This window comes from Passer montanus, unplaced genomic scaffold (genome assembly GCF_014805655.1).
Source record: "Passer montanus isolate IOZ18808 unplaced genomic scaffold, ASM1480565v1 scaffold21, whole genome shotgun sequence".
NCBI lineage: Eukaryota > Metazoa > Chordata > Aves > Passeriformes > Passeridae > Passer > Passer montanus.
Window position 1 is genome coordinate 12,147,034 of NW_024366703.1, and position 22,364 is coordinate 12,169,397.

Below are 22,364 nucleotides of genomic sequence, written 5' to 3' on the forward strand. Positions count from 1 at the left end.
GCAGCTGCTGCAGACGACAGATGTTACCGGTACGCGGATTGCGCCAGCTGCACCGCCAACACCAACGGCTGCCAGTGGTGCGACGACAAGAAGTGCATTTCAGCAAACAGCAACTGCAGCATGGTGAGTCCTCGCAAATCTGAGCATGCTAGCAGTGCTTCTCCTTTCCTAGCTCTAGTAGACTAGTAGTTGCTTGTTTTCAGCACAAACAAACTTGTTTTCCAGGCTTTTGAGCTGAAAATGTTGCAGAAGGCAGAGTTGGACTGCAGCAAAAAAATCTATTTCAGGGTCAAACAAGTATTCTTCAGGGTTGTGTTGCCTACTATATATTTCTTAAGTCAAATATTTTTATCCCCTAATTAATGACATTCAAAAAGTCAGAGTCATTATTAACTTGGATTTTGTGCATATGTGGTGTACAGTAGACAGGCAGAAACCATGGAATCCTATCAAGGGTGCTGTTTGGTTTTTTCCCTTCAAGCAGGACCACGCTTGTCTCATTAGTCATGGTCTTCTGATCAATGATCATCATAGAAATGGTTTTCTTTGTCATGGAGTCACTTGTCATCTCATTAAAGGAATATGAGCTTCTGTAACCATGAGGTCCGCTGGCTAGTGATAATTTAGTTCTGATATTTTAAATACAAGCCATCAGATCACATAAATTCATGCAAGTTTATAGCTTTCTCTTTTTAATATTGCCTAGTGCCATGTTGTTGTTCACCAGCTGCTGCATCTCTTGCTTGTTCATTTGAATTTTGTCAAGCTTATAATAGTGTTTTAGCATTATAAATTTTGCCTCCTTACACTTTTCAGCTATCCATAGACACCTGGCTGTACTTGAGTTCAAAATCCTTTCTTGACACACTTTCATTAGTAAAAGTATCTTGCTCTCTGGCTTGAACTTGATGCAAATCAATCTTGTTCTCCAGACAAATTAAGGTGTGAGTTGGATTGATTGTGACTCACATCTTTCCTGTTCAGAGTGAGCACAGCCAGCTCTAATCACTGGCATTTGTAGGTAGTCACTACTAATAAAAGCAATGCAGACACAAATTCATCAGTAGTCAGGTTATAAGTCTGTCAGAGGGATTTCACATTCCAGGCACTAATGGTTAGTTTCCTTTGTGATCTTCAAGGGTCCTTCTTTTCCTGACACATTGTTCTCCATTAGGTGCTAATTTTCTAACCGTGGTTTTCAGCTCTTGAACAAGGAATAGTTGCTAAGGAGCTGACCATCTTCATTCCTAATAAATGATCTCTAATAAATGTGGAGCACTAAGTGTTTTAGCACAAACTTCTTGGTTCAGTGTCCTTCTTTGACAACCTTTCATGAGTAAGATTGTCATCTTAATTAGCAAATGAGCACCAGTCTGCTCAGTATCATTTCCTGTCCTTTATTGAGGGTTTGAAGTGAATAGCAAAGGCTGTTAGTGTAGTTACTGAGGAATGGGGTAGCAAAAATTCATCAAAATGATTTCTGGGAAGAGGTGCTGTCATAAATGGGAGGTGGCTGTTGTAAAATTAGTCTATTGGCCGTGAGATGATGGAGGCAGAATTTTGCAGCTTCGATAAAACCCACGAAAATAGCATCAACAGAATGGCACCATGTGGAAAACCAGAATGTATCAGGTTGATTATCCATTTTCATAGACTGCTACTTCTGGACAAGGCCCACAAATGTTGTGACAGAACTGTGACGGTAATATGGGATAACAAGCTTTAGGCTTAGGAACATCACAAGGAGCCTTTGCAGCTGTACAAAGGCCGTGATTTATGACTTAGATCATAGAGCTCTAGATGAGAATGACAATAATGTTTTATAATCTGCTGCTGTTGCCTCATGGAGACTGGCCAGTTTACTAAAGATGTGCTGTCAGCCAGTTTGGCATTGGCCTCATGGTCACAGATATCTGCAAAGCAGATACTGCAAAGTGTGGCTGCTCTGCTGATTGGAAGGCCTGTTAAATATGGGCATTTCCCTGGAATAACTCTAGCTGGACAGATGGACTTCATGAGTAGTGCTAATGCATTGATGCACTTTCACCTGCCTGTGCTCACCCTCTGATGTAAGGCAGCACATTAGCAGGACACTGTATTCCCCTGCTGTGCAGATTCATGCATCATCAAGGTATAGATCATACAGATCATGTCTATCACACTCATAGCTGATGTCATTGCAAGCAGAGGCTTGCAATGCCTAGTTGATCTGGATCTGCTTAATATGTTTATGAAACTGTATTCACCCTCTATGTCTGCACATAAAATGCTTTATCTTGCATCCTATGAAAATGATACTCCCTTGCTGCTGACCACGTTGTACAGAAAATCGACTGTATTTTATAAAGGAAGCAAGTTTTTACCAAAAAAAAAAAAAAAGATAAAAAAAGAAAAGGCTTTGTGGGAGAGATTAATTTCATTTTATATTGCTGCTCCTTTACAAGATGTCATTTTTCATGAAGTAGTACCATGGAAGAGTAAGTCCTTCCATGAAGGCAAAATCTTCTTGTACTTTACCAAATAAAATGGTAAATTGCTGGAGAGGGCTGACTGATTGCAATAAAATTCAGTTTTCTAAAATTCAGTTTTCTTTATTGTGGAAGACCAAGAGAGATTGAATTTCAGAGTAAAACAATTTACTTTATCAATTTTGTTTAATTTCTGAAGAGAAAAAAAGAATTGCTTAAGTAGCCTTAAAGAGAGCCTTAGTATGTTGGGGCATAGCTGAATTATTTTATTTCTGCCCCCACCCAGTATTGCATTTTGGAAAATGTCATTGCCTTCAGAAGCTCCAAGGTGGCACATTACTACTGGGGGGGCACGTTTCCTCTCTGACTGGAATTCTTGTGTGTTGGTTCATGTGGGGACACGTGCAATACAGTAAAGCCCCAGTTGGTGACAGTTACCTAAACACAGCCCAGAATGGTGTGTGATTTAAGAGTTCTTTATCTGAGTGTGGCAACGTAAAATAAACATTGTCAAATCCATGAAGGGGATGATAAAGAGCATTTTGCCAAGGAAATGTGATATTAGAGGAAGCTTCAAAGTGACCTATAGTCCTGCATTGTTAAATATTTTTACACAGTGCCATAAAGACAAGAATCCTGTTTTTTGGTAATCGCTTCCAGAAATCTCTTTTCACAATGGGAGTCCTTGAATGATACCCTAATACCAATAATAGTAATCATGGCAATCTGCCTACATTTGAGGAATTGAAAGAATAGTCAAGAGGAAATATATCAAGTAGTAGAAGGAAATAATTAATAAAACCCAATTTATCTTGGAGGAAACAAAGAAAATTTATGAGTAAGAAATACCCAATAGCAAGTTTTGGGAGTAGCTTCAGGGAAATAATAGTGAATCTATAAGTTAATAATTTACATTTACACTAGGCAAACTAGACAGGGTTATACTGTTAACCTGAAAAAATCCAGGAGGAGGAGAGAGGTACATAATTTAATAGTGATTTCTGAAATTCTAAGATAAACTACTCTAGTCTTTTCATTCTCCAGTAAATATTCAGAAAATCACTGCAGTTCATAAGTCTGTCTATATACTACCATATCAGGATCAGTACTTTAAAAAATCTAAGTAAATCAGACATGAGGGAGGCTTTATACATAACATGATTTACTCATGCTTTGGTGTGTAAACATTATAAATATCCTACAGCAATATAGAAGTTCTGTAACAGATGGACTGTCATCTTTCTGAATTTCATTGGGTTTGGTAGTTTAAGTTATAACCTTAATATTGTGTTAATATGAATTACCTATTGGATTCACATCTACATTGAACTAATGAGATTTTCAGGCAAGCAGTGTTTAAATTGGATTTAAGGGAAATAAATGCTGGGAATAAGGGAATACAACAAAGAATATTATTATAGAACAGTCACTAGTACTTTGAATTTTATTTTAAACATTAAATAACCAGTGCACAACAAGCTTCATGATTAGAAAGTAATAGAACAAATATCTCAGCTTAGGTGGAAAGTTGTAATCTGTATGTAATACCACTGAAGAGTATATAATTTAAAAAAGAAATCTGAATGCTTAAGGGTATGTCAAAATGAAATGTTAAAAGTGAGTATTAGTTGAGCTATTGTAAATGAGCAGACGGTGGTTACTTGTGCTCTAAAATTCATTTTAAAGCATCTCCCAGGAAGTTTTGTGAGTATGTTTCATGACTGAGGGAATCTAAATGTGGGTTTGTACCAAAGATTTTTTTTTGTGCTTTACTGTTGTGTGCATTTTTGGCCTAGATAGTAACAAGTCTGTTACTTGCTGGCATTGCCTTTGTCTCTGTTTTGTGTTGTGGTGCAGATGCCTGCATCTAGACCTGCTTCTCTGGTCCTTTTTGCTTCACAGTAGCCTTTCCTATAGAACAGAAGAAGTTAGGACCTCTTAAAATAAACTTACTGGTAGGCATCTGATCAATTAAAGGCGAAAAATAAAAATAAAATAAAAAGCCTCAACCACAGTGTTGTTCAGCTGCAATGAAGCTGAAAAGTTAGGACCTCTTAAAATAAACTTATTGGTAGGCATCTGATCAATTAAAGGCAAAAAATAAAAATAAAAAGCCTCAACCACAGTGTTGTTCAGCTGCAATGAAGCTGATTCTCTGTGAGATTGAGAATTCACTTTCAGAAATGCATTATTTCAGGACTTGAAAAAAACAGAAATAAAAGGAGACAGCTTTTCTCTTCTTTGCCCTATCACTGCTGTATTCCAGTACCACCCACTGTGTACCTTATTGTCATGCAGTCCCTTTATAAGTTGTTAAATCATACTCCTGGAGACTAGTAGAAAGGAAAGTAACCAACATTTTCAATAAATCATGCATTTGCTATCCAAGTGCAATCCATTATTGCTGCCACGTATTATTTTAATCTTGTGTTAAGAGAGACAAGAGTTGTTAGGGTTTGACAAGAGGGACTCCCAGAGGTCCCTTCCAATCTCAACTGTTCTGTGAGTATAAAGCTGTCTTGCATTAGGACTTACTTTTAATTATTACCTTGAAATTAAGTTGGTAGAGAGAGCCTTATAGGTGAGCTGATGAATTGGGTGAGGATTTAGGGCAGTTCATTAAATAAGGTATCAATACAATGCCTTAATTAAAAGTACTATTCAGAGGGAAGAAAGATTTGTATTCAAAATGTCTAACTTGGAAGACCTCAGTTTTCGAGGAAAAAAAACTAAACACTGACCAAATCCAATAAAGGCCCCCAGGTAATAATTCCTTCAGTGTTTACTGCTTTTCTTGTGTACTAAAGTACCAAAGGAATAAAATTATCCCCAGCTTTATGTCATGTGTGGAGCATATTCTTGCACCTTCAGTCAGTTTTATGTAATTATTTTGTACCTTGTGCCATTTTTTATGATCTGTTTCACTATTTTTCTTGCTTTAACCTGCACAGGATGAAATAATTTAGTAAAAGTATCACACTAACCTATCTAAGAAATAAATATTTAGTTTAGTTTTTAAAGCACTTCCTGCTCTCTGTACAGGGAATTGGCCTCTTTAATTTGACACTCTTATTGTGTAGAACAAGTGGGGTGATTTGTGCTCCAGTGTTGCATTCTGCATGTGGTAAAGGATTCTCGATAAGGAGTTAAGTTCTGCCTAGCTTTTAGGTGGCCACGACTTTCTGGGAGGGAGCTACCTGCTCTGTATTTCCATTTTGACTTCTGTTCTTTTAATAGATGTCTGCTTGAGATGCTGCTTTGTCTGTTTGTTTTTACAGTCGGTTAAAAACTACACGAAATGTCACGTGAGGAATGAGCAGATCTGCAATAAACTGACGAGCTGCAAGAGCTGCTCCCTGCACCTGAACTGCCAGTGGGACCAGCGGCAGCAGGAGTGCCAGGCACTGCCTGGTAAGGGGACACTGCTGCTCACAGCTGGCTTCAAACCTGAGAAAACCTCCTCTGTCCTTGCTAGAGAATGTTCATGGGCAGACATGGGTTTGTTTTATTCGTGCTCACTCCTCTTGCCTGCCTGTGCCTGTGCAGGTGGACCCAGATGTGATTTCAGCCCTGATTGGGATGTCAGTGCCACCTTTAATGGTGTTAGGGCAGATAATGGCATTAGTGAAGGCACAATGATGTGTGTCTCTGCACAGACCAGAGATGAGCTCTGGCCTGCAGGGAGCACTGAGCACAGAGCTGAATGGCCATTGCAGGGCTTTTACTGCTCCATGGACACTGACATTGTTCCTTTTGCTAGCTGGGGTTTTACCTTAAAAATTATATTCAATTATACTTCAATTTTCCTGTGCAGATACGGCCCAAGATCTGGTTTCTTGATTGTCTAATATTGGTACTACTATGAAAGCAGTGAATATTAAAATGCTAATATGAAATATTCTCAGAAGGTGACTGTTAACATCTGAAATAGTATTTATTTTGTATTCATAATTACATATATGGAGTTGGATGTCAGAACCTTTTCCATTTGATTCTTATGTCCAGATGAAGTTAATGAACACTTTTTTTTTTTACAGAGATGATTCATTAAATAACTAAATTTATTCTCTTCAGTTCAAAACTCTATTTATGTAATCTTTTTAGATTGGCTATAACAGTTGATCTTACTTATCTTTTAATAGTTATCTGAGTCTGAGTAATGCTGTAAAATATTGAAGAGAAATTTTTTCTGAGATATTATCTGAATTTTCTGTAATTTGGATTGCATTGGTATTAAGGCAAATATAAATGCAAAGGTATGATAAAACAAAGATAGTGTAAAGTTGTGATTTCATAATTCTAGGACAGCTATTAGATTTTGGAATTTACATAACACTTAAAAGGAGTGGTTAAAACGATTAATTATGTACATAATCTTACCTTAATATTTAGTTGTACTCAATTCTGAATACAGGGAAGAAATAATGGCATAAAAATATGCTGAAATTTAGCATATCTCTTATAATTATTTTTAAAATTCTTAGAAGCTTCTTTCCGTAGCAATACAGTATTCTGTGTGATGATACTTGGTATTTCAGAATTTATGTGATGTGAGAAGGGAAATTGAGTGTGGGATGCATTTTGATATACGATCTCGGGAAGATAAAATTCAGACTCCCTTGGGGTTTTTTTAAGTTTTTTGAATCAGCTTTAATTGTATCTTTTTTGCACCAGCTCACCTGTGTGGAGAAAGATGGAATCACATTGGAGATGCCTGCCTCCACATAAATTCCAGTCGGGAAAGCTATGACAATGCCAAACTGTATTGCTACAATTTGAGTGGAAATCTCGCCTCATTAACAACCTCAAAAGAAGTGGAATTTGTTCTGGATGAAATACAGAAGTATACACTTCAGGTAACTTGAGGAACTGTAATTGGTTCTTATGTGAAACAAATTGGCTTTGAGAAATCTTTTCTAGGGTTTTGTCCAAACAGAGGGAAGTTTATGCCTCCAAAGAAATGTGCTAAAGACTGGTCTAAGTCATGTGTAGCATATTAAGGTTTAAAATAACCTTCAGATTTAAAACAAATCACACAGCAGCTCCCAAAGTTTCCCCTTACCAGATTTAAATGCTAAAAGTTACTACGTACTTGGAAGAGAGTGTTTGCTCAAGAGAATGGCTGGAATGCTCAACACTGATTTTGTGTCCTGGTTTCAGCTGTGATAGAATTAATCCATAAATTGAACACAGGCAAGGGCAGGATGCAGCAACAGGGATGCATAACCCCCATGCACCAGTACAGGTGTAACTTGTCCAGAAGAGGCACTTTGCTCTGTAACTGGTTTGTGGGATCAAAGGGTCACAGAGAATCTGCACTCCTGTGTAAAACATGTAGTAATTCCCTGCACAGCAGCACTGGAATTAGCTGGAGCTAATTGGCTTTCTCTAATAATGGTGGGGAGAGAGAGGGAGCTGAAAACTCTTCCATGCCTCTGGCAAATACAGCAAGCTGCCACCAGAATATTCCTTAGAAAAGTGATCCATATTACTTTTTTTTAACTGTGGAACAAGAGAAGGGAAGAAAAATCAACTGTCCCTGGGTGGTCAGGTTAAATTTTTTGGCAGTTAAATATTCAAATGCTTATTGTTGTGTTTAAACATCGTTGATTAAAGTGTATGAAATGTAAGAATGCTCAGAAATATGAAACCCAGCAGTGCATAATCAGATGGGATGTCTTAGCAGAATATGATTCTGATTTTACAAGCAAATCAGTTGTTCTTAGCAAGGGGTATTTTTGGGAGTTTGTATTTAATTTTGTAGAACATGCAGCACTCTGTTCATATAAAATCCTCAAAATTTTAAGTAGTTTAGGATTTTAAAGTTACAGGAAAATGAAAGATAATTGCGGATAATAATTAAAGCTTATATCAAACTAGTATTCGATTTACAAAGTTGTTATGCTGCAGATGAATTGAGATCATTCAAAAGAAACAATCACTTAAGGATTGACTTTATGTTATTATTGAATCTGAGAGCAAGAGGTTAGGGACATATATTGTGGACAAAAATGGCCTATTATCCTTTTTAGCATTCTGCTGCAAAATGCAGATTCAAACATAGGTTATGTACTTGAGATTTTGTGGGTTTTTTCCCAAGTAAATATAGGAACTGGACAGAGAAAGTATTTTTTACTAGAACTACACTTTTTTCTATTTCTTTTGCTAATGAAGGAGAGAAATCATTCTGTGTCAGAAGTTCTTCCCTGTTACTGTATTTAATGCAGCCTTGAGACACATTTTGTCTGTCCACTCTTTGATGAGTTAATGTTGAAAATGTAATTGAAACAAAAACAACAACAGAATGATGTTGGCAACATGATTGCTGTGGTTATTTATTTTACCACCTTTTTTTCCTTTTTGCTTTCCTTTCCCCTGATTCCTATTAAAATACTGCACAGGATGCCTTCAAATCTAATAAAGTGTGATAGACTATTGATATGACTGATTTTGGCTGACTGGCTTGAGGTGTAGATGAGAAATAGCTTTTTTTAGTGTTTGGAAGCAAGATATTTCTTACATTTCAGAGCTTAGAACTTCTGCAAGGTGACATCCTACTGAGCATATCTTTATTTAAATGAAGTACATCCTGAGCCAATGTGGTGATGTAAATTTGAGATACCTCAAATACAGTTTAAGCAATTGTAGACAAATTTATCCACTTTAGAAAACCTATCTTGGATTAAACAATCATTTAGCTGTCAGAACCTCTAATGAAATTCTGCCATGAATTATCCTGGTGTTTTCAGTGGCACTTGGAAAAGAAAAGATTTTTTTCATTCATATCTATCTGTCCAGCTGCATTTACTCAGTGTGATACATCCTAAATGTGTTATCAGGTGTGACAGAGGCTCTCTGAAACTTCTTGATTTTCTTTGCCTGCCTTTCCCTCTCAAACTGCAATCATAATGATTTAAAGAGTGAGATTTCATTTTAGATGGCTTTTTTCTGTAACAGGTACTGGTGGGGAGTTCACAAATGGAGTTAGAGCTGCTGTAAGGTGAACACCGTGGTTTTAATCTCTATTATCTGCAGTAGAGTTTGACATGGGTGGTTAAATGTTGAAGGCTTTAAAATCATTAGCCTGGGAAAGAAAAAGTTTCAGTTTCACCTGAAAACAAAAAAAAAAAAAACAAAAAACCACCCATTTCAGGATTAATGAATGTGTCAGAGCAGCATTTGTAAATAAGAATATGATTCTGACTTTATCTCCTTGTTATTTGCTATTCTTATGCTGAGAAAAGGAAAGTAACTTAGGTAGCTGTTGTGTATTTTACAAGCTCAAACAGTATCAATAAATCTACAGCCTGGAAGGACTTCAGCATTCTTTATTGTTAACAGAAATATCATGTGATTTGGTAGATTGTTTCCTAATACACAAAGTCCCTCTTCTGGGACAAATTTAGGACAATTACTTTATCATGTTTAGAATAACACATTGATGTGTTGGGAAGATTCAGAGGGAGGGGACTGCCATTGTCTCCATACCCTCTCCAGACCTCATTGTGTATAAATAATTTCTCCTAATACCAATATTAAACTGGAAATCAATAGGTTGCCTCCTTTTAAACAATAAGGAGAATGTTCATTTGGTACTAAAGAAAGGGACAAAACAAATATCTGTGTGGTATGAACTCAAAATACTGTTGAATTTGCAAACGTATTTTAAAATTATCACCAGCAGTTTAAAGTGAAGTTTGTATTGTTCATGAAAAATAAATTAAATTCTGTCAAAGAATGCCAAAGTAAACACAATGGATAGGCTGCAGATTCCCACACTAAAGAAAAATTACACTTAATATTTTTTTCTTACATGCTTTTATTGACCTAGTAAGCAAAATATTATGAAAGGGAAGATTTGAATTTCTCTGAAAAATAGATTAAACAGCAATATGAGGTTAATTTATTGTTTCTGCTAATATTCAAATGTTGTATATTCATTTAAAAGTGCAATTAGCTCTCTTGGGAGTTGCTTGCTACTGTGGGATTTGACTAAAAATAATAATTTTCTTGTTAGCATGCCATAAATTCTGAGAAGATTTAGTTTTGGTGTAGTAAGCACAAAGGAAGAAGAGAACACTTATACACAAAGCCTTTCATTATATAAACTATTTGCAACTTTTCCTTTGACTCACGGCTCACAAGGCTAAGCATCTTTTTTATAAATTACACTTGAGTGTAGGTTGCAGTTAATTAGTGAGCTTTGCATAGCAATGTTATTCCTTGTTAGCTCCAAGTATTCTCTGAGGGCTCTATGTTTCTGTGGTTTTATAATGTGTGTGATTGTGGTGAAGTTGACATCTACTCTTGGTTTCTCAATTACTCCCTTTAGAACTGTTTCTACCAGTCCCACTTTCCTATTGTGGTTTTAGAAGTCTAATAAGTTATTTTAGCACTTTGGCTCCATTTTACAGTTGTTGCATTGACTGTCCATTAGCTCATCTCTAGGTTAACTGTCTTCCTACAGTCAGGATTAGGGGAGCTCAGCTCGCTTTGGATGCCTGAGAATGCAAATTTTGCCCCAAAATTGTCCCCTATAAAGAAGAAATTACAATAAGAAACCAAAGTCTCAGTGAAATACTAGCTAGAATCTCTGTAGATGGAAATTGGGGAATTTCTATTTTTTCAGTTTGCCAGATTGTACGTTTTTTTAAAACTAATTGGACTATAGAAAAGTTTAAAAAGAGTAGGAGAATTAGGTGTTCTCATGACCTAACACACGACTCCTACTGTTAATTGCATCATATGTGTCTAATAGATCCAGAGACGCATAAAACTCATAAATCTTGCTGCCACTGCTTAAAATGTGTCAGTCACTGGGTAAATATTTACAAAACATGGAATATGCTGGTATCTGGCATAGTCAGAATTGCTGCAGTTAAGGAGTGGAAAACCCTGCATAGAACACATTGTTTCTTTTCACAGAGCTGCTTTTTGAGGAAGTACGTTTTTTGTTCAGAATGGTGCAGAAAAGAGTCAAATTAACTGCAAGCAATTTCTCCAAATTGTGAATGTTGTGGAAATATGGGCACTGGGAAGCCACGGTATTTTCAAAGTTTAATTATATGTTTCATCCTGGAGCAACAAATCAAGGAGTTGAAACAATTCCTGAGAAGTTTGTTGAATTTTGTTCATAAGGTGTTGTGGTGCACGTAATAGAAAATGAGATGTTAGTGTGTTATGCACTTTCAGGACAATTTGAGATCCAAAATAAAAAATAAAGGTTCAGATAAAATTTTTGAAAGAGATATACACTTCCTCAGTAATTTGCATAATTAAGGAACAAGGGAGATTTTTGAGCCTCAGTGGTAGTTGGCTATTCAGTAAAGGTAATCTTGCTCACTTCACTCATCTGCAAATTATTCAGCCCTCATTAGTTTAGTGCTGATTCAGCAGTAGTACCTGAAAAAATCTGTCATCAGTATAAATGATCCCTTTCACTTTAGGTCTGAAAGCAACTTAATCTGATTTAAATTCTCTGAGTAAACAGTGGATTTAACATGAACTACCAGCTTTCTAGTTAAGGTTACACAATTTTCCTTTCTAACATAGTTCCTTAAAAACAAATTAAAATTGTCTGATTTACAATAAGAGAAGAGCATATTTTTTAACTTATTAGTGATCAGCTTTTTATAGATTCCTGTTATGGCCAATTCCCATTAGTTCTTAAGCCTGAAGAAGAAACTGGATTGGCGTTTTCAGTCAACATGTTTGAAGTCCCTTGGTTACTTCAAGTACTTTGAGATTCCCAGCTATTCTGACTAAACCTTTCATCAGTTTGAGAGATAATCTATAATAGATTTATGCCTTTTTTTTTTTTTTTTTTTTTAAGAAATTAGTTTGCTAGCCACAGGGCCCTGGTGGCTACAGGTATTTCACGTGGAACTTCCTGAATGCTCTTGTTGTGATTTGATTTTTCCTGTTGGCTTCCATGCAATGCAGCAACAATCATTTTTGGTGATAAACTTTGATATCCACACACACTCTCTGCTATTGCCAACAGTCTTCACCTGTGGCCCACCACATGATGGAACTGATGCCACATAATTGAATATGCATGTTAAGCACATCACTGGAACATTTGGGAGGCCTTGCTTGGATAATCTGTGCTTGGCATCCTACCAGCATGGCCTGAGTGGCTCTGCAAGGTCACAGCTTCCATGGTGTGCCTTTGATAACGTGCTCATCAGCATTTGGGTCTGTGTTTTGATGGTTTATCCTAGCAGAGAGCCAGAGATGGTACATATGGAATTTGAGTTGCCTGACATGATGACTGTAAGCTGTCTAGATAGTCCAGCTATTAAGAATGATTATGACTGGGATATGTATTGCTTTTGCTGGAAGTCTTTTGTTTCAGGGATGTTGCTTACATTTCCTATGGCTGCTTTGGCTTTCATGAGTCTCCCTGAGACTTTGTCATCATTAAAGAGGGTTCCAAGACAGTCTCCTACTCAAATGGAAGAATTTATTTCCAAATATCACTGCTGCACTGTCAGTTTTCATTATTGGCTCACATACTTTTTCACCATAGCTGGAATATGATCCCTGTTTTTTTTAATATACTGATGCTGAAGCCAAATTATTTGGCAGTGCAATTGAAACAGTCAGTAATATGTTAAAGATTCTCTTGGCTGGAATCCTTCAATCCCAAAGTAGGCATGTAGGGTTGGTTTATGCGTGTGTTTGTCAGCAATTTATCCTGCCTAAGCCCTTGACATTATTTCATATGTGCTTGGTGTGCACACTCAGCATCTACAGGGACCTCTGTAGATATATGTGTAGGTATCTAAGGTTTTCTGATCCCTGTGGACCACATAGTAAAACAGGAATTCAGGCAACTAAACAACAAATAAGACAACAGATGTATTATCTACCATTTTCCAGATGCCCAAGTTCCACTTTTACTGCTTGCATCATGTTCTTTCTGGTGTCCAGGACATGTGAGTCCTCACAGACACCGGAATGTTGGTCACCTGGGGTAGCAATGGAATTAGGAAGTAAATACAGAAGTAAGAGACAAAGTGGACAGTGGTAAAGTTGCTGAATATTCTTGTTGTTCAGGAGTCTCCCAGAACACGTCTTATGGAGTGGAACATTTCTTAGTAATTTTCTGTTTTATTTAAAATTGTGTCCCCAAGTGTTAGTAGGTAAAGCGATTTTTGTTTGGTTGTGATCTCAACTGAGAGTACAGAAGCAGAAGAGAGCATAGGGAGTGCATATTAGGGAGGTCAGGAATACTGACTATCTACCCTTACTGAATATCTACCTACTGATTGTTTTAAAATATATTTACCACTGGTATTTTTGAAACAAAATTAATAATCCTTCATATTTCAATTTGCACTAACAAGACGCGAAAAAAGAAAGAATGCTCTGATTGTGTGCAGAATGAAGAGTACTGAAAGATTTTCTTTTCAGCCATGGGTTAAACCTGTGTGGCCAGAGAAAATATGAGATCAAAGGTGAAAGATCAGAGATAGAGAATGGCAGTAACTCTTGGTTCACTTGTGGAACACATAGCTTTTTAACAGTGGCAGGTTCCCTTTAGATGTATTATAGTGTTTTACTTACCTTGTAAATTACCTTTACTTACCTTGTAAATCAGTTGTGAACCTAATTCACAATCAGATCAATATCTCTGCTTTGGAGCTGACAATGTGTATCCTCTGCCTGGGCAGGCAGCTGGGTTTGGTATTCTGGCATCCACCTGCCATCATGTACCTGTCACAGCCCAGTTGTCTCTCTGTATCTCTCTTCTGTGTGTTTAAACTGGGCTTAATGAAAACTGCCTGCACAGAAATTACGTGTGGAAATGTGTTTGCTTTGGGTGTCGTGAGATTTTTACACCAATGGTGGCAAGTAATGCTTGTAGATTTATCCTGGAACAAGCAAATGGCTTTTTTCCTTAAAATCTGCTTTTTCACTTGCTAAGTGTGTAAAGATGAAATGATAAAAATCAGTAGAATTTGTGATATAGTTTTACTGATATATCCTAAATATGTTTTAAAAATGTGTGGTTTTAGTTTTTTCTAGACTATGTTTTATAACTTACAAATCAATAATGAAAGTCTATTCAATGTGTATTCAACAGCATTGGAAATGTAAATGTGCCACTTTTATCTCTGTCTCTGAATTGCCTGAAGTTGATCAGTATCAGCACTATATACTTTAGAGGATGGAGTATTGATCCTGCTTTTTCCTGAAATTTGATTTCTCTGATTTGCTGTTAACATATGTGTATTTCATTATCCACAGTGGCCTAGCAATTAGTAATCATACAGTACCACTGGGAAAAAATCGAACTATTTCATTATGACCAATAATAGAAATCAGAATTGTCTTTGAACAGAATGCAGGTTTTTAGTAGAAGAGAAATACTCCATATAAGGAGTGGAGTTTTTGTTGGGGTCTTTGGGGATGTTCAGGAAGGTAGAACAATTAAGATAAAAACTGTGTAGACAGTGATTGATGAGATGATAAAGTGAGATAGGAACATGGTGAATTTTGAGAATGTGAAGCTGTTGCTGTTGAACTATTTTTTTGAAATGTTTTATCAAGACAGAAAGCATTTTAAATGGTTCTCTTTCTTTTGTTTCATTTCCATCCACAGAAGATTTCCCCCTGGGTGGGTTTGCGCAAGATCAACATCTCCTACTGGGGCTGGGATGACATGTCCCCTTTCACAAACACCACCCTGCAGTGGCTCCCTGGAGAGCCCAACGACTCTGGCTTCTGTGCCTACCTGGAGAGAGCAGAGGTGGCAGGGCTGAAGGCAAATCCCTGCACTGCCATGGCAGATGGCCTTGTGTGTGAAAAACCTGTTGGTAAGGAGCCTCTTACTCCCAGGAACTGATGGCGTGGTGAATAACAAGCTCTTTGGGGTTTAGTTTGCCTAAGAGGGATTTGGGGACAATTTGGATTAAATAATTACAAAAATATATATATTTTTTTAGGTTTTTTTTTTTTTTTGTTAATAGCTGTAATCTATTAATATTCCTAAAGCAGCAGATATTTATTTGAGAATTAGTTCAGGTGGCCTTTTGCATTACACCAGAAATCTTATAGTTTGCCTCTAAATCAGAAATAGTCAATGGTAACAGTAGCTATAACGAAATGTGGAGATATTCAGCAATGCTGATGTGTTCTTTCTGAATCTTGCTCAACATTAGTGAATATCTTAAAGTTGTAAAAGAAGGACATATCCAAAATTCTGGTTTCTGTCTTTTAGGTTTGTTTGTAAAGTTAACTTGTACAGTCAAGTGACTGTCACAGTAAACATCCACTAAAATGGACTCTGTGAGCTGTCGTATGTTTTGCATATTAAATTTTTGCAGTTATTATTAAATTTCAGTTTTGCATATTAAATTTTGATTTTAAATATAAATAAAATAAATGATGATTTTTTTAATATACAGAAATGTAAATTTGGACCAAAAATATTTGTAGCTAGTTTAGGAAGCAGCCACTTCAACAGGGATTTTTCTAATGGAAAAAATGGTGAAAGACAATGGAGATTGAACTTGTGTTTGAAATGATAAAATATTTTTGATCTTTTTCCAGTCAGTCCCAACCAGAATGCCAGGCCCTGCAAAAAGCCCTGCTCCCTGAGGACAACCTGTTCCAACTGCACGAGCAATGGCATGGAATGCATGTGGTGCAGCAGCACCAAACGATGCGTGGACTCCAATGCCTACATCATCTCCTTCCCATATGGACAGTGTCTGGAGTGGCAAACTGCCACCTGCTCCCGTGAGTGTCTTAGTGAATGTTCACCTTACTAAATATATTCTTAGATTTATTTTCCACTCAAAAGGGCTGGAGGGATTCAGCGCATTCTCTAGAGATAAAAAGATTTTCAAGCGAGTGACCTCATATAGCTACTAACATGAGAAAAAGGGCTGTATGTACCAGGCCACTACATATCTGTGTTAAAGGGAAATAAAGCAAAGGAGAGCTTTTCCTTCAGGCTAAACTGGCCAAGAGCCCACATTCCTCTAATTGAGGTTCCTTCCTCATCTTTCATAATCATAGAATGTAATGAACCAGGACCATGTTAAGTTTTCTGGTAAACTTTTTGGCTAAGTTAGTAAATTTCAGATATTAATCCAGGTTCTAGTGCCCAGGTTCAGTGTAACAGGTAATAGGAATGTTTAATCTCTTGTCAATATCTTTGGAATAATAATTCTGTTGTTACATAAAAGTTTCTCTCTTGTAACCATTCACAGAACTTTTTTTCCTCTCCTGTATAGAAATCAATTTTTTAACTTATAAAATATTGATAGCGAGTTGTGGCAGGACTTAAATAGATTGAAAATCTGGAGATAAAATTGACAGAATACCACATAAATGATGCTTATGTTTTTGAACTAGTAGATATCATGTCAGCCTGAACTTTCAGTTCAGTTTTTCTCTTCGTGTAGTGTTTGCATATCATGCTGATTCAGTTTGTTTGGGGAACATAAGAAATTGTTTTTAATTTGATTGTCATTTTTGTCAGGTCTGTAAAATTTTATATTAAATAAGGCAAAAGGGATTTTCTCTATACCAGTTCAACATTATATAAAGGTAATTTTGTATGAAAATGTACTTTTTATTCAACAAATTAGAAAAAAACAAGATTCTGTGGCTGTAAGCAGTTTTCCCAGAGTTTTATAGCATCAGATATTTTGCATTTAAACAAGAAAATGCATGTTCAAATGAAGCATGGTTCAGATATTATGTTAGTCTAAAATGACTTGAAAATTTTATTAGGTAAATATATCATTATTGCTGCTGAAGTAATGAATTATTAAGTGGATTCCCTTATCAAGGGATAGTGTTTCTACTTGAAGAACAGTCTGGAACTATACCTTTAAAAAATCCTCCTTGTTTTTAAAATTTTATTTTTATTTTGAATGACTAATTTCTGAGCTTATGGGTGTTTTGCTCTGAATGAAAAAAAAAATTCAGACAAGCATGTATGATTTAAAATATATGTATAAAAAAACAACTGAGAATTTCACATTTATTTTCACAACTTGGAATTAAAAATGAAGAATGCTGTTTTATTGGTGACATATTGTCATTTTAATGCCTACTTGCCAAAAACTTGCATTTCCACTCTTCCCTACATCTTCCATCCATTATGATTTTTGATTGAATAGCTGACAGTTGAACAATCTTGGACCACCTCTAGAATTTCAAAGAAAACAAAATTGCTGCTTGAATATCCCCTTCTTCCATCAACAATTGCTTCTCAGCTCTCTTCAGTTTTTCAGCTGAATGCCACTACAGATAATAGCTGAGGATTTTCACTTTTGGTTCTGCTTTAGCCTCTGTAAAGATAGTGCAGCTGATACTTCAGGGCTTTATAAATAGCAGCATGAGTATAAATAGCAGCATGAGATTTATTTGGATTGTTTAGTGTGCATCTCTGAAAGGGCAAGCCAGCCAGTGCAGAATGATGGTCTTTATTTTTCTGCTGATCTTCTAATGTATTCAAAAGCCCAAATTTGTATCATTCAGCTTCAGCTCTGATGGTTTAAAACTGATTTTTCACGTTTGACAATTTGCAACAACAGTTGTCCTTTTCCCATCCCTGCTATTTTCCATATTTGGGAAACTTGAAACATTTCCTCCTGTTTGGATTCTTTCAAGTCTATTGAAGAGCTCTTGCTTCAGCTTTCATGTGCTGTTAAAATCCTTTTGAGATTCTCTCAGACTCTTCACTGCCTGTTTTCCTGATATCTGCAGGTATCTTTAGACTGTGCAGTATTTTTTCTTTTTACAGCTTTCATTACTTTAAAACAATTTTAATAGTTGCTGAAGGCAGAGGAGCTAGCTTTATTCTGCTCTCATTTAATTTGGTTAGCAATGAAATCATTCTGTTTAGTATTCCTTTTGTGGACCAGAGGAGCCCAGGTAGCTCTGAGCATTATTTGGATGCAGTGTTCTGGCTGCAGCTGAGCCAAATTGAGAAATGTAGAAACCATTTGTGTCCTTCAAAATAACTCTGGGACTCTTTAAATTACTTTCTTCTTTTTAAAAAGAAACTTGGATAATTTTGGCTTCACAGCAGGAGCTTACCTTCATGTGTGCTTTTAAAATTTAATTTTGAAAGCCTATAAAGTTATTGTGAGGAGCGACAGCAACCCATAGTGATCAATGTTTGAATGAGTCTGATGTTAATTTGATCCAGTGTTACAGCAGTAATTAAAAAAACTAATATGTGTCAGAAAAAGCTTAAAGAAGCTTGGGAACTTTAATGGTGTTCATGAAGTTACTAAAATATTAATTTCTTATTAATAAAAAATTACAGTAACTTCAGAATAAGAGTTTTATTTGGTTCTAAACAGATTTGAAATATGAGGAAGACCGTTTAATAATTTTAAAGAATAGAGTCTAAAAGGTCTAAAGGGATATTTGGATTTTAGAATGCAATTTTAAAAATGAAACCTGACTAACTGATGAGAAACTTAAGATACAGTTAATTTAAATGGGGCTGAATCATGACTTGTTGCTTGAGATGTGTGGTTTGCTAGCTTGTTTCAAAAGCTGTATGTCAGGAGACTAAGCCATATCTGTAGGTGAATACTCAGGTGACATCCAGGGATACTTGTGCCCAAAATAATTTTTGATTTGAATTGGAATGATCCTGTGGCTTTTTCTATTTATAAGTATTATCAGTCTTACTTGGTTTATTGACATTGAATTCTAGTTTTCCCTTTGGAAGGGCTGTTTATCTCAGTAAAATTTGGAATAAATGCATTATATACTACTAATAAGGAAAGAATATACATTTTCTTCTGCGTGTAATGAAGATGTGCAATATTCTTGTTCTGCTTCATTTTCTTTGTTGATTTGAAGTTTTTATTGTTGCACTGTGATATAACAAACACCTGCTGCATATTTTGTGATCTTTAAGGCTGTCCAGCTTTTAATGAAAACTGAGATATTCTTACTAGTATAACTGAATTTTTTTTTTAAATTTGCACAAGAAAATTTAATTCTCCGTCTTCTGTTGTAAAATTCAAGCATCTTATTTAAAAAACAATACATTAATATTGTATTCCGTGTACTAAAGCTCAAAACTGCTCTGGGCTGAGGACCTGTGGACAGTGTTTGGAGCAGCCAGGGTGTGGATGGTGCAATGATCCCAGTAACACTGGCAAAGGACAGTGCTTGGAAGGCTCCTCCAGAGGCCCAATGAAACCTGTCAGTGTCCACTCCAATGAAATGGTGCTTGATGCTACTCTTTGCCCAAAAGAAAAAAATTATGAGTGGTCTTTTATCCAGTGTCCAGGTAAGGTTTGCTTCCATTCTTTCTTACATATGAAATAAGAGTTTAAGCACACCAAAATAATGTGATTGTTCTAAGTAATGCAAATAGCATTTTCATGAAAACTTGTTTTTTACAAAAGATTTCCTAAATATAGAGTTTGTTTGTGTACTGAAAACAAGTGTAGGTTGATTTGTGAAATGCAGTGCAAGTAGTTTAGCCAAAATGCCATTTATTTGTAAATAAGTTTTCACCTTTCACCTGCCCTATCCCTCCACATTTAGAAATCAATGTGAATTTTCTTCAGCTCTTACTTTCTTCTGGCTTCTGTATCCATCAAGGAGTGGAACAGAGGAAAAATTATCCATAGGGGAAGACTGATAGACACAAAATTCCCTCCTGCTCTCGCCAAGTCCAGCTGACTGTCAGAATGGGGGGCTGCCAAAACCTGAGCTGTGCTTCCAGCTGACCTTTTAGACACAGACTGAATAGAATGTGTGCTTGTGTAGCCTTAAAGAGAATGCCTGAACTCTCAATTTAAGCCACACCAGTCTGATTAGAGTATTAATTTTTGAGTTCATTGGAAAAGTAAGGAAGATATCAGGTGCTGTAAGACAGTGAAAGCTGTGCTGGTGCAGCCTCCTGTGTGGAAATCCTCCAACCCTGACAGCCGAGTGTGGAAGCAGCTGTGGAGGACTGCAGGCAAATGAAAAGCACACTAGGGACTTTGACAGCCCTCCAGAAGTAATTTACAATAAATAATACAGTTTAAAAGACAGCTTGAAAACTTTGTGGTGATTTTTTTTTTTAAAGAATAAATGGTGTAACTGTGCTAAAGTTACTTTTTCAGGAAATGTTCTAGTGCTGCTAATCCTGGAAGCTGGAGCTTCTGTAGGATCAATAATTTTATGGATATATGCAGCTGTGTTTCCCTTCTTGTCTGCTTTTTTCCTCAGTTCATTCTCTCTGTTGTTGCATATATATATAGAGTGAGGGTTTTTTGAAGTCTTAGAAAAATGAAATTAAATATAAACTCCAGTGAACATTGTTGCATATTTTCAGTTAAAACCAAAGAAACCTTTCACATCATCTAAATACTACTTCCTGAATAAAGAAGCCTCTAGTATGTTTCTGGAGACAATAGAATGACATTCTGTTGTTGTATAGAAATTTCATTACTTAGTCTCTATATTGATATTGAAGGATTGTTAACCCTTCACTGGAATGCATAAATTATGCCACTAGTGAAATTGTAACAGGTGAATATATTGCTTGTCTAAACAGCTGGGTTTAATATTTATTCTTGATGGATAAAATTCTGTGTTCATTGTATGTTCATACAATGAACACAGAATTTTATCCATCAAGAATAAATATTAATATTTATAAATATATATATAAATATTCTCTTATAGAGAATTTACTAAAGTTCCTCTTCAGTTTAACATTCCCTAGCTTTATGAGTTTAAGGGACAAATAGTACAGAAGTCATAGAATTAAAACTTCAATTGATGTGAAATTTCTTTTTTATCTGTTTAGGCTGGAGGTTTTGTTCTTAAGATTTTTGTTTTCATTTTTGTAGAATATTTTCTGTAGTGGATTATACTAACACAGTTTATTCTTAGCACAGCAATCATTTGATGCACTTGAAACAAAATAGAATTAGACTAAGTCTATGGAAGCCTACTGAACAGTTTGCAGTTAGGATGAAATATAAATAGTTTATACCATGCAGTTTGGAGATTATTCTGCCACATTGATGAATAGTTGGCTGAACCATTCATGGTCATTCAGGCATGAACTTATTTTTCCTTGTAGTCCATATCCATCCTCCTTATAGCACTTCTGGGCAATTGTGCTGATGATAAAAATTTAAAATTCCTTCTCATTTTCTGTTTGTTCCAAACTTCAAGATTACTATTCATCAGGCAGTATAGAAGATGTTTATTTTTGTGATTGGTCACTTTCAAATTCATGGGCTTCAATTAAGCTGTCATAGTATTTCTTTTGATAGGAATACAATTTTATTTTCATTGAATTCTTAGTTTAACAGAACTGTTGTTATAAATTAGTTTGCAAATAACATATATATATATGAAGAAAAGAAAAATAGCTTTGACATTCACCTCATGAGAAGAAAGGTTTAGGTAGAATGTAAGCCCAAATTTTTCTTTTAAGTCTAAATTTCTCCTCTGAAAAGAAGTGTGAGTAGATTCTAACTAGTTTGTTTAAAACTAGATGAAGTATCTTTACACTAGATCCAGATTGCAATGAAGACACCCTGATCGTAAATTTTCCTGCTTTCAACTATTTTCTTAAAACTATAATTACCAACAATTGTCAGCTTCATCAGCTATTTCAACACAGAGGTCCAAAGCAAATTAGACATAAAATTGCTTCTCTCCAGGGCAGTCTGACTGAGGATTCAGCTGAAGCACATTTTTGTGTGTGAGGAAAATGACTTTGTTGCTGCCAGTGATGTACATTAAAAGGACTTAAGGAAAAAAGAACTTTTACAAATTTAACTCCTAATTCTTACTTAATTGCTCATTACTGTGTCTCATTAATTTAATGGCTTTTTAAATTATTTAATACTGATGTCTCCAGTTTGATTGCACTGTACCGACTTTGAAATTTAT

General features: G+C 35.9%; 1 protein-coding gene across 4 annotated transcripts in view; it reads left to right on the forward strand.

Moving 5' to 3' along the window:
* The window catches only part of ATRNL1 (attractin like 1), a 436,152-nt gene that overhangs the window by 87,789 nt on the left and 325,999 nt on the right, over positions 1-22,364 (forward strand). For all 4 annotated transcript variants that reach the window (XM_039709188.1, XM_039709189.1, XM_039709190.1 and 1 more), the window contains exons 13-18: positions 5-123; positions 5,747-5,879; positions 7,143-7,324; positions 15,079-15,292; positions 16,029-16,217; positions 19,531-19,749. In XM_039709188.1, coding sequence (XP_039565122.1) covers positions 5-123; positions 5,747-5,879; positions 7,143-7,324; positions 15,079-15,292; positions 16,029-16,217; positions 19,531-19,749 — 1,056 coding nt within the window. The remainder of the gene's footprint in view (positions 1-4; positions 124-5,746; positions 5,880-7,142; positions 7,325-15,078; positions 15,293-16,028; positions 16,218-19,530; positions 19,750-22,364) is intronic.